At 42.2% G+C, this 13,477-nt stretch overlaps 1 protein-coding gene across 1 annotated transcript in view; it reads left to right on the forward strand.

Annotated features, from left to right (window-relative positions):
- hsd17b4 (hydroxysteroid (17-beta) dehydrogenase 4) overlaps nt 1-13,477 on the forward strand; it is a 141,548-nt gene that overhangs the window by 52,280 nt on the left and 75,791 nt on the right. Inside the window, exons 12-13 of the mRNA XM_072584307.1 lie at nt 6,025-6,134; nt 12,846-13,079. Of these exons, the coding sequence (XP_072440408.1) occupies nt 6,025-6,134; nt 12,846-13,079 (344 nt within the window). The remainder of the gene's footprint in view (nt 1-6,024; nt 6,135-12,845; nt 13,080-13,477) is intronic.

Here is a 13,477-nt window from a genome sequence, read left to right on the forward strand (position 1 = left end):
ACTTTGTGTTTCATGCACAAGCTTGACACAGTAATTACTTAACATTTTGTCCAGTGTTTAAGTGCTTATTGTAAATGAGTACATAAAAAAAGATAAATCACATTTGCAGTAGGTGATTCTGAGAGAGATTGGAGACATTGAGCTAGAGTACAAAATAAAGGAGGGTATGAAGCGTCTGAGCATTTTACTGTAGTTATTGGTCACCTCTCACAGATGTACAGGATCACAATGGGGTTGACCTGAAAGAATAGTGTAATCCAAGTAAGTAGGAGAATGAGGGTTCACAGGGATTTACACGTTAATTGTTCAGTCTTTCAGTCACTGGCTAGAGTTATCAGTTTACAGCAAATATAGAAGAGAAAGCTGACTAGTTTCCAACTTGAGTTGCTTTGCTGCATAAGAAAGAGTGAGAGACCCAGTTTCTTCCTATCTGAAAAATCTCCGCCCTTTATCGTTCACATCCACAAATTGTTTGGCTGTTCAGGAACCAGTGGGAGTATTGTCAGGCTGATAATCCTTTGCATCCACAATTGGTTACAATTGCAGAAACCAATCAGCTACTTGTTCCTGGTCAGATGTCTTTGTGTGCACACATTCTGATGCTGCACCACCTTATCTGACTTTTCTCACTGCTCGCAATTCTCAGTGAGGAACGAGTTTACAAAAATGCAGCACTTCCTTCCACAGTCCTTGGTTTTACAACAATCTTTTCCAGACCACAAATATGAGTAAAGAAAAATTTTAAAGGTTCGGTTTTTACACCATACAGTTTAATTATCTGCACAGGCCAAAACCAAAATGAGAATATTTTGATTGAAATCTATTATCAATCAAGCCACATCAAATTTAGCACAGCGAAACACAGATTATGGAGATGAATACGTAGCGCAAGGAAGGCGGTGGAAAAGAGGAGCTTAATTTTATTGACATTAACACTTACACTAGAATAGGAAAGAATTTTATTTTGGAAGTGATTCCACCTGAGCCAAGTTGTAGTGAAAAGTATAAATAACTGTTGAGAGGATTTTTAATGAGAAAGTGTGGTGAGGAGAATAGAGGGTGGGAAGAGAGAAGGCAAGTTTAATGATTGGAAAATAATCAAAAAGGGAATAGAGTAGCTGTCAGAAATTATTTTGTACATTACAGACAAAGAGAAAGTAAAAAGACTTTAAGTAATTAAACTAGATGCTGTTCCAAAGAAGCATGTGGCCCACATGAAAGCTAAAAATTCTCAAATGGACAGAAGTAAAATATATCCGGTCCTTCTAGAAATGCTGTTAGAGCCTGTGAGTTCTCTCTCCATCAAGCATTGAAGAAACCTCAGTCTGAGATGAACATGGTGGATGTCACAGTCTCGATACATTTATCGTCTGGAGAAGAGGATGAATTTCTTTTGAGATGCTCTGGGCAAGAAGTGGACTATGGTCCAGTACACACCACCTGTATCCGTGGCTGAGTTGGAGGAACCACACCCGGTGCAAAAGTGCCCCAGGAAAAGAAACAGACCAGGCCTGTGTGCCTGGATTTAGGAAGGGGACAGAAGGGGTGGGGGAAGGGATGTGGTGATTGTGACAAAGATCAGCAAAGTGGACCTCATAGAGTATGAGTTATCATATCGGGGCTGTTAACATGGTCCAATCAGGGAGCTATGGCTAATAGATATAAACATGAGTGTCAGAAGTTCTGTTCACTGATTGCTAGCACTGAGGAAGCCAGACCAGTGTCAAGTACTGCGCATGTGTAAATAAAGGATGGCTTGATGACAGAAATCTGGCCTGAGGGGTTATTTCACTAGCCTTCTAAGATTACATCTTTATCCCAGGAATCAGCCAAGTGAGCCTCCTTTGAGCTGCTGTCAATGCAAGTTTATCATTCCTTAAGTAAAGAGCCTAAAATTGCGCACAGCATTCTAGGTTTTGCCAATGACCTGCCGAGCTGTCGCAAGATGTCCCTGCAATTGCATTCCATCTCTCTTACAATAAAAACTAACATTTTGTTTGCCTTCTTAATTAATTGTTCTTTGTTAACTTCTTGTGTTCACATACAAAGGACACCTTGATCTGCTGTTTTATTCTTTTCATTGAAGTAAGCAATATCTAATTTTCTTACATTCTACTCTGTCAATTTTTGCCCACGCACTGAACCTATCTATATTTCTTATGCCCTTTCTCAAAACTTGTTTTTCTATCCATCTTCCTTTCATCAACAAATATACTCTATCCCTTCACTGAAGCTATTAATATAGATTATTACTAGTTGAGATCCTACTCTAATCCTTCCAGTTATCCAAGATTTCGTTTACGAACCTGAAAATGGCCCAGTTATCCTGACCTTAGCCCAAATATTCCAATCACTAGATAATTATTTCAGCAGCATAGACTGGGGTTGCATGTCAGAACCATGCAGATTTCCCTGAATTGCAGCTGACTCCGAGGGAATTATTTGAGAAATTCAGAATTCCAGTGGGTAATTCCCCTGCATATGTAAGTGTTCAAGAAAGCTCTCTAAGTATGGAGAACCTTGGTGCTACTGACTCACTTAAGCTTAATAGATGTCCAGGAAAGGTTAGGGGAATTAAAAACCAGGTCTAAATCCTGAGTAACTGTTAAACTGAACCTCTGACTCACCAGTGGCTATGCCAACCATGTCCTGATATTCCCCTGAAACTCCCTGACTCTCCATTGCCCTCAGTGTATTGGTGAATTCAGTGGATCAGAACCACTGTAAAATAATTTTTCCTCATCTTGGACCTAATGGCACCTCATTTTTATTGAATTGTTCCAGTTGATTTTAAACTCAGTCAGGGGAAACATTTAACCTGCATTGATCCTATCTGTCCCTTTAGAATTTTGTAGGTTTGTCCAATTTTAAAATGTTCATGAGATGAAAATAGAGGCCATGAGGTTCATGGCATTTTTCTGAATTAGTCCTACTGGTTTTCCTAGTTTTTTTTCCCCCAGTTATTAATTTAAGTCCCTGCCTCTGTTTTTCGTTTTTATTGCTTAACTGTTTCTGGAATATTTTTTGTGCCTTCTACTGTGAAGGAATCTCAGTCTGGTGTCTCCAATGTAATGAAGGCTGCATAATTAGTTTAGAAATTGAAAGAAGTCGCTAAAATCTTTGCTTCACCTGGGAGCAGTTTTTAGATCCTTGGACAATGAGGATGGAGGAACTGCTAACTCGTGTTCATCTGCAGCAAGACATCTGCACATTTGTATTTGAGTCCTCTCAGTGTGAAGGCCAACATACCATTTTCCTTTTCTACTGCTTGCTGCACCTGCATCGAAAGAAGCTATGTGAAGGGCAGGTAATGTTGGGGGTGATTGAAGAGTCGACCAGAGTGTCACCAAGGAACAGTACTTTCAAAAGGTTAAGAGGAGAGAAGAGGAAATGTATTTAACAGTTACATCACATTCGGGTGGTAGAATGCAGGAGGGTGATCTGAATACAGAGACTAGTGGGGTGGGTAGTACAAAGAAGGGGAAGTTTATGCTGACCATTGGTGGGAGGGATGTGGTGGGAATAGAAGTATGGCTAATGCATCAGAATCAGTTGAGAGCCCACCAGCACATTGGGTGGGAGGTGGAATTTAGTGGGGGGAGAAAAAAGACAGCTCAAAATTACTTTTGGAGCAGGGTCAAACAGAGCTGCACAATTCAGGATAAAATCCCATTGGAAAATGGGAAAAGCTGTAGCCTCAATGTGATCCTTCAGAAGAAAGGAAGTTCTCTAGGTGTATTGAGCAGCTCACTGGCTGGATTTATACATGCTAACTCTCTCGGGAGCAAGCTGAAAGGTTTACAGGAGAGGCTATCCAAAAGTAGCGTAAAAATCATCACATTCACTGGGAGCCGGTGGATGTGGTTTATTTGGACGTTCAGAAAGCTTCCAACAAAATGCCACACAATGATGTGTAATATTAAAGCACGTAGGATTGAAAGTAGTTAGGATAGTTGATAGACCAGAAACAAAGAGTAGGAATAAGTCGATCTTTTTTCAGAATGTCAGGTAGTTACTAGTGGGGTACCACAGAGATCAGTGCTAAGACCCCAGCTATTCACAATATATGTTAATAATAATTGGATGATGGAAATGTAATAACTCCAAATTTACAGATGACATAAGGCTGGGTGGAAAGGTGAACTATGAGAACGATGCAGAGATGATGCAGTGTGACTTAAACAGGCTGAATAAGTGGACTAATGCATAACTGATGCAGTATCATGTGGATAAATGTGAGGGAATCCACTTTGGTAGTAAAAACAGGAATGCAGATTGTTATCTAAATGGTTATAAATTGTGAGGGAGCAATGTGCCATAAGACCTGCAAATCCTTCTCCAACAGCCACTGAAAGTAAGCATGCAGGTGCAACAAGCAGTAGAAAAGGCAAATGTTATGTTGGTCTTCATAGTGAGAGGGCTCAAATACAAATGTGGGGATGTCTTGCTCCAGTTGTACAGGGCCTTGGTAAGGGCACATCTGGAATAGTGTAGGGTTTTTGTCACCTTATCTGAGGTAGTGTGTTCTTGCTATAACGAGAATGTCGTTTATCAGACAATTACTAGGAAATTAGTTCTGATATGTGAGAAGATGTTGAATTGATTCAAATTGTATTTGCCGGCATCAAGAAGAATGATGGGAGATCTCCGATTTTATAGTTTTCTCATGGGATTAGATAGGGTAGACACAGGAAGGATGTTCCTAATGGTGGGGTGTGCAGAACCAGGATTTACAGTGAAAGGATATGGTGTAAACCATTTAGGACAGAGATGAGAAATTTCTTCACCCAGAGAGTGGCAATTCCCCAAAGAAAGCAATCAACGCTAAAACATTGTACAATTTCAAGAAGGAATTGGATATATCACTTGGGGCTCAATGGATCAAAGGATAGGGGGAAAAGCAGGAACAGGCTATTGAGATGGATGATAAGCCATGATCATAATGAATGGTGGAGTAGGCTTGAAGGGGTGAATGGCCTACTCCTGCTCCTAATTACTATGTTTCTATGTTAATCTTTGTTTTATGTTGAAATTCTACTTAATATAGAACAGTTAATATTACATGACCAAGATAGCAGTATGACATTTTCTTCAGTCGTGTTTTGACTGTTGTAAAGAAATTTCAGTATGGGCTCAGTTAATATGGCGGAGCATTGATGGTAAATCAAAAAATATACAAATCAATCTGACATTAATTCTGGTCTTGTGATTGTCTCTTTGGTATCAATGCAGCTGAACATTACTGCCTTAGGTATGCCATTTGTTCCTTCTGCTGATCGGAAGGAACTTGCGCTAGCAGTTGCTGCATTGGGGAGGTAGAAGGTGAAGCTCTGAAGCAGGTAGCTCATTTGTCTTGCCAATGCATCTTATCCTAATTCAAATCTCTTCTTAACTCAATTTTTTATATCAATGCACACTATCAGATTGTAATGATCACTTTATTCATAAAACTTGCTGAATCTTTGTTTTAATTTCTTTGGGTATAAGTAACACGGCAGTTGAATTTATGTATATCTGTAGGTAACTTTTAAACTTTGCAGATACATGGGTATCATTACATTGTGCTTTGTTTAGTTCATATTTTTAAGATGAATGAAAATGTTTGTCACCTATTTTTGCCCATAATAAGCATAATTGTTTTAAGGCATGATTGAATGACCTGCAGTTCTTATTTGGCTGCAGGTTTTCTCTTTGATCCCTTTTTATAAACAATCCAATGGAATTCTTATAAACAAATAAAGTACATTATAGATATTGCTTATTTGTCGACTCCTTATAACATGTGAAATTTCCTATCTGAGCTACTTCCAATGGTTTTCGTTTAACCATATTATTATACCCTTTTATTACATCTTGGTCATGTCTTTGGGTTCCTATTATATATTAATGGACCCTAGTTTTGATCTGCCCTCAAAAGGGGAGAATTTCCAAGAAATTTTGAAATTTAAGTTTGATCATAGAGAATTTAAATTGGTTAGTTACAATGAGTTTAATTCTGGTTCCACTTTTGTATTTTGATTGCAGAATCAATTAGCACTCTTTATGAAGTACTGAACAAATTAAACACAGGACGAGGAGTGTCAGCAAATCCAACGAGTGGCTCAAAACAAACAAGTACTTCAGGCATCAATCCAGTAGGTCTCATACAGTTGTACAATATGCCAATGTCATTTTACCATATAGAGTAACGTGTTCAGTAATCTATTATTTAGACATTCTAAAGGAGCTTTACATATTTAATGTGTAAATATGAGCTTATTTTGTTTGTCCATCAGACCTTTTCTGAAGATTGATAAATAATCAAGACAGTTTATTCATTTGGATCTTTTGACTATCTGCTGCATCCTGTCATGAAAACTGATTTCAGCATTAATATCTCATTTTAGTTATTGCTCATGAGTTAAGCTTCCATCTTTGTCTTCCTCTCTCAAATTTTATTTTCTGCTCAACCTCAATATCTCGATCGTTAAAATATTCTTCTTTGTATTTAAGTTCCTCCCCAGCGCACAACCGTAGTAGCATTCATCTCGATAATCTTTTGCTTTCCATTGAACATTCTTTATTTTATCGCCTTGTGCATATTCTCCCCTCTAACCATCCACACCCCATGCTTTGAAATTCTCTATCCTAAGATTAGAAATGGGATTGTATCAGAATTGCACAGTGTTCAGTCCAATTTTACAATTCCTCTGAAATGGAACAGTTTATTTCTGCCTGTAGCAACACTCGGATAACATCTAAGCTTGTGGGTAGGTGCAGGTAGCAGTGCCAGACAATGAGCGTCTCCAATAATTAACCACCTGTGTGTGAGACAATCATTGGCATTATAATTGTGGAATTCTTACCATCAATATGCAAGGGTTTCATCATTTATCAGAAAAGTTACTTGGGCCAATCACACACATGCTACAAGAGCAAGTCAGAGTTTGGGCATTCTACAGTGTTGCGCGTTCTGAATCCCCGTGGTAGCTCAGTGGTTAGCACTGTTGCCTCACAGCATGAGGGACCTGGGTTTGATTCCAGCCTCTGACAACTGTGTGGAGTTTGCACATTCTCTGTGTCTGTGTATTTCCTCTGGCTGTTTTGGTTTGCTGCCGCAGTTCAAAGATGTGCAGGCTAGGTGGATTAGCCATGGTCAATAGGGGGTTACAAGGATAAGGTATTGGGCTGGTTATGGGAGGATGCATTTTGGAGGGTCAGTGTGGACTTGATGGACTGAATGACCTGCTTCCACACCAGTGATTCTATAATTTTATGATTCTTTGTACGACAGAAAATTGAGTTTTTATTGTGTTATCGAAGTGCTGTCTATGTATCTGGATACGTTCAGTTCTGAAATCATTCAGGACAAAGTAATGTGTTTGATTTGATAGCTCGTACATCACCTGAAACATTCAATCCCTCCATCGAAAGGAAATGGGCAGCAGCTGATCTTGAACACTGCCGTCTCCAAGTTCCTGTACCAGTCATGCATTATCCTGACTTGGATGTGTGTCTCTGTTCTTTCATTGCTGTTTGGCCAAAATCCTGAACCACCTCATATAAAACAAAGAACTACAGATGCTGGAAATCTGAAAAAAATCAGAAGTGTACTTAAGAGGGAAATCAGGAGGGCAAAAAGGGGATATGAGATAGCGTTGGCAAATAGAATTAAGGAGAATCCAAAGGGTTTTTACAAATATATTAAGGACAAAAGGGTGACTGGGGAGAGAATAGGGCCCCTTAAAGGTCAGCAAGGCGGTCTTTGTGTGGAGCCACAGAAAATGGGGGAGATAATAAATGAATATTTTACATCGGTATTTACTGTGGAAAAGGATATGGAAGATATAGACTGTAGGGAAATAGATGGTGACATCTTGCAAAATGTCCAGATTACAGAGGAGGAAGTGCTGGATGTCTTGAAACGGTTAAAGGTAGATAAATCCCCAAGACCTGATCAGGTGTACCAAGAACTCTGTGGGAAGCTGGAGAAGTGATTGCTGGGCCTCTTGCTGAGATATTTGTATCATCGATAGTCACAGGTGAGGTGCCGAACTGGAGGTTGGCAAAATTAGTGCGAATGTTTAAGGAGGGCGGTAAAGACAAGCCAGGGGACTATAGACCAGTGAGCCTGACCTCAGTGGTGGGCAAGTTGTTGGAGGGATTCCTGAGGGACAGGATGTACATGTATTTGGAAAGGCAAGGACTGATTAGGGATAGTCAACATGGCTTTGTGCGTTGGAAATCATGTCTCTCAAACTTGATTGGGATTTTTTGAAGAAGTAACAAAGAAGATTGATGAGGGCAGAGCAGTCGATGTGATCTGTGTGGACTTCAGTAAGGAGTTCGACAAGGTTCCCATGGGAGACTGATTAGCAAGGTTAGATCTCATGGAATAAAGGGAGAACTAGCCATTTGGATACAGAAGTGGCTCAAAGGTGGAAGACAGAGGGTGGTGGTGGAGGGTTGTTTTTCAGACTGGAGACTTGTGAGCAGTGGAGTGCCACAAGGCTTGGTGCTGGGCCCTACACTTTTTGTCATTTACATAAATGATTTGGATGCAAGCATAAGAGGTACAGTTAGTAAGTTTGCAGATGACACCAAAATTTGAGGTATAGTGGACAGCGAAGAGGGTTACCTCAGATTACAACATGATCTGGACCAGATGGGCCAATGGGCTGAGAAGTGGCAGATGGAGTTTAATTCAGATAAATGCGAGGTGCTGCATTTTGGGAAAGCAAATCTTAGCAGGTCTTGTACACTTAATGGTAAGGTCCTAGGGAGTGTTGCTGAACAAAGAGACCATGGAGTGCAGGTTCATAGCTCCTTGAAAGTGGAGTCGCAGGTAGATAGCATAGTGAAGAAGGTGTTTGGTATGCTTTCCTTGATTGGTCAGAGTATTGAGTACAGGAGTTGGGAGGTCATGTTGCGGCTGTACAGGACATTGGTTAGGCCACTGTTGGAATATTGTGTGCAGTTCTGGTCTCCTTCCTATTGGAAAGATGTTGTGAAACTTGAAAGTGTTCAGAAAAGATTTACAAGGATATTGCGAGGGTTGGAGGATTTGAGCTAGAGGCTGGTAAGTGTATGGAATGAGCTGCTAAAGGAAGTAGTGGAGGCTGGTACAATTGCAACATTTAAGAGGCATTTGGATGGCTATGTGAATAGGAAATGTTTGGAGGGATATGGGCCGGGTGCTGGCAGGTGGGACTAGATTGGGTTGGGATATCTGGTCGACGTGGACAGGTTGGACCGAAGTGTCTGTTTCCATGCTGTACATCTCTATGACTCTATAAATTGCTGGAGAAACTTGGCAGGTCTAGCAACTTCTGAGGAGAGGAAGCAGAGTTGATGTTTCTGGTCCAATAGCCCTCCTTCAGAATGTTTGGACCTGCTGAATTTCTCCACCAATTTCTGTCTTGTACTAGAAGTCCCTACTTTGCAAAGTGGCAGCATCTGAGGTATGTAAACTGCCGTACTTCAAGGTATAATGGTATGAATAATAAACACTGGCTCACAGCTTTTTGCATCCCATGAGTGAATAAATCAATAAAAAATCCTCTCTAAAGACCCTTATCTTCTTTCAAGGGCTTGCATGAGAGCAAGCATTTGATCACCCTTGCAAATACACTTTCCTTTTGTTTGACATCTAGTTTGTTTCTTTTCATCTTGAAATGACTTACATTTTTTTCCGTGTTAGGTACACTACATAGTTGAAATAGTAAAATATCGATGGTGGCATGGTGATGCCCGTAAGACAGTGTTATTTGGCCACATAAAGGCCTCGATTAAGGCCCATGCTCACTCACGCCACCTTAAACTTGTCCTGTCATTGATAAAATTCCAGTGGAAGAGTGTCATGCTGGAAAAGTATAGTTGGTCAGGCAGCATCCAAGGAGCAGGAGAATGGATGTTTCGAGCATAGGCTCTTCTTCAAGAATGAGGGGGTGGTCCAAGGGGGCTGAGAGATAAATGGGAGGGGGGGTGGAGCTGGAGGGAAGGTAGCTGAGAATGTGATGAAGTTGGGGGTGAAGGTGATGGTTTGGAGAGGAGGTAGGAAGGAAGATGGACAGGTCAAGAGAGTGGTGCAGAGTTGGAAGGTTGGATCTGGCATAAGGTGGGGGGAGAGGAAATGAGGAAATGAGGAAACTGGTGATCCGTCCTCAGCAAAGGCCTCACCTTCATCTCCCTACACTCCTGGATTAATGAATTTAACATGTGTTGCAGCATTTAACACTTCTTCTGCCGCCTTCACCTCTGGGCTTACTTTATCTACCAGGACTCCTGCCCACCCTCCGAGGATCCCTTCTCCCACCTCCACTATACCCCAGGCACCTGGACGTCCCGTGCTGGCCTGTGACCTGTCCTCAATCTCTTTATTTCCATCTGCCTCCGGGACATTGACTGCCTCAACCTGTCCACCCTCCTCATCCACTCCAACCTTTCCCTTTCGCAATGCGCAGCCCTCCACTCCTGCCACTCCAGCCCCAATCAAACCAGCAGACAAGGAGGGGTGCACTGGTAGTGTGGCGCACTGACCTCTACACAGCTGAAGCCAGTCACCAACTTGAAGACTCCTCCTTCTACTGCCCCCTTGACCACAACCTCACCTCCCATCACCAAACCATCATCTCCCAGACCATACACAACCTCATCACCTCAGGGGATCTCCCACCCACAGCCTCTAACCTCATAGTCCAGGAACCCTGCACCACCCAGTTCTACCTCCCACCCAAAGTTCACAAACCTGACTGCGCCTGTCGACCTACTCCTGTCCTACCGAACTGAACTCTGCATACTTTGACGCCATCCTATCTCTCTTGGTTCAGGATCTCCCCACCTACGTTCAGGACACCAGCCACACCCTCCACCTCCTCCATGACTTCCATTACCCCGGCCTCCAATGCCTAATCTTCACCATGGACACCCAGTTCCTGTACACATCTATCTGCCATGACAAAGGCCTCCAAACCCTCCATTTTTTCCTCTCCCATCAAACACACCAGTACCTTTCCACTGATACTCGTTTGGCTGAACTGGTCCTCACCCTTAGTAATTTCTCCTTTGAATCCTCCCACTTCCTCCGGACTAAAGGGGTAGCATTGGCACTCGTATGGGCCCAAGCTATGCCTGTCTCTTCGAGTACGTGGGACAGTCCATCTTCCGCAGCTACACCAGCAGCATTCCCCAATATTTCTTCCACGACATCGATGATTGTATCAGTGCGACCTTGTGCTTCCACGTGGAGGTTAAAGAATTCATCACCTTCCAGCCCGACCTTAAATTTACCTGAACCATCTCAAACACCTCCCTCCCCTTCCTGGACCTCTTGATCTTCAAGTTCGGTGACCAACTCAACACGGACAGCTACTACAAACCCACCGATTCCCACAGCTACCTGAATTACACCTGCTCCCACCCTGCCTCCTGTAAAAATGCGATCGCTTATTCCCAATTTCTCTGCCTGTGCCGTATCTGCTCTCAGGAGGACCAATACTACCACAGAACATCCCAGATGGCCGCCTCCTTCAAAGATTGTAATTTCCCCTCCCAAGTGGTTGATAATGTCCACCAGTACATCTTGTCCACTTTCTGCACCACCTCCCTCAAACCCCACCTTTCCAACTGCAACAAGGACAGATTCCCCCACCCCACCCATCCTCACCTTCTGCCCCACCAACCTCCAGATACATCGCATTATCATCTGCCATTTCTGGCACCTACAAACAGACTCCAACAGCAGAGATATATTTCCCTCCCAACCCACGTCTGCATTTCGTAAAGATCATTCCCTCCGTGATTCCCTTATTAGATCCATGCACCCACCGACCAGTCTTCTCCTGGCACCTTGCCACCGCAAGAATTGCAAAACCTTTGCCCACACCTACCCCCCCTTCCACTTTACCTCCTGTCCAAGGCCCAAAGGATCCTTCCACATCCGTCAGAAATTTACCTGCACCTCCACATACATCATCGACTGTATCTGTTACTCCCGATGCGATCTCCTCTACATTGGGGAGACAGGACGCCTACTTGCTGAACGCTTCAGAGAACATCTCCGGGACACATGGATGAAACAACCCTACTGCTCCGGGGCCAGACACTTTAACTCCCCTTCCCACTCCTCCCAGGAACCATGCAGGCCTTGGGCCTCCTCCATCACCAAACCCTTACCACCCAATGCCTGGAGGAAGTATGCCTCATCTTTCGCCTTGGAAACCTCTAACCGCAAGGGATCAGGTGTGGATTTCACCATTTTCCCTCTCCCTACCTTATCCCAGATCCAACCTTCCAACTCGGCACTGCCATCTTGACCTGTCCTGCCTGTCCATCTTGCTTCCCACCTGTCCATTCCACCCTCCTTTCCAACCTATCAACTTTAACCCCAATTTCATCTACTTATCACATCATTGGCTACCGTCTCTCTCCCCCCCCTCCCCCCGCCTACCTCCCTCCCACTCACCTTTCAGCCCTCATTCCCGATGAAGAGCTTATGCTTAAAATGGCCATTCTCCAGCACCTTGGATGCTGCCTGACTGGCTGTTCTTTTCCAGCACCATGCTGTTTGACTCTAATCTCTAGCATCTGCAGTCCTCACTTTGTATCTGTATAAAATTCCAGTCAAGGCAGGTGTTTGGAAGGCATGGTGCCCCCTCTTTATGCTATTACACATTACGGTCCTCTTCTGCAAACCTGCTAGCTATTGGGTGTGTACAATTCTAGGCAGTGAACTGCTCAGTATAATTAATCCTAATTATCCTTTAAGCAATAACTTTGAGACTATAATCTTTCCCGCTTCCTGAATGACTTAACTAATATGTTTTAAAAATGAAATATTCAATTTCATGTGTCTTTTTAACTTGTAGGCTGAAGCTGTAGGTAAAAAAATTCCTTTCACTGAATATACATACACCAATCTGGAACCAATTCTATATGCTTTGGGAGTTGGCATGACCACAAAGGATCCAGACCATTTGAAATTCCTTTTCGAAAGAAATGAAGAATTTTCCTGTTTGCCTACTTTTGGGGTAATTCCTGCCCAAGGTTTCATGAATGGTGCTCTTGCATCAATTCCTGGGCTGAACATTGACTTCACAAAGGCAAGTGTAACTTGTTTTATTGAAAATTGTTCACAATTTGTGTGTAATTACAAGTTAGTCTTATGTATGATAATGTTATCAACTTGAGTAACTGATTTTAACATGTTGCATCGTTATTTAACATTGTATTAAAATATTATTTCACAGCATCTGACACATTTTCATATTTATATCACCTGTGAAGCTCTTATGTAATTTCTCGCAAGTTTCCAAATTCAATTTCTGATATAAGTCTCAATTAGAAGTTTTGTATTCATTTGTGCAAATTCTGCCATAAACATTCCTGATACCTCCAGTGGTCATCCATTTGGGAATCTTAATTATGAACTAACACATTTTAAAACAAATTTTCCTTTAGTTCCTCCACATTCATCTTGAACTGATGGAATTCCTGCGGT

Source organism: Chiloscyllium punctatum, chromosome 2, assembly GCF_047496795.1.
Source record: "Chiloscyllium punctatum isolate Juve2018m chromosome 2, sChiPun1.3, whole genome shotgun sequence".
In the NCBI taxonomy this organism is placed as follows: Eukaryota; Metazoa; Chordata; class Chondrichthyes; order Orectolobiformes; family Hemiscylliidae; genus Chiloscyllium; species Chiloscyllium punctatum.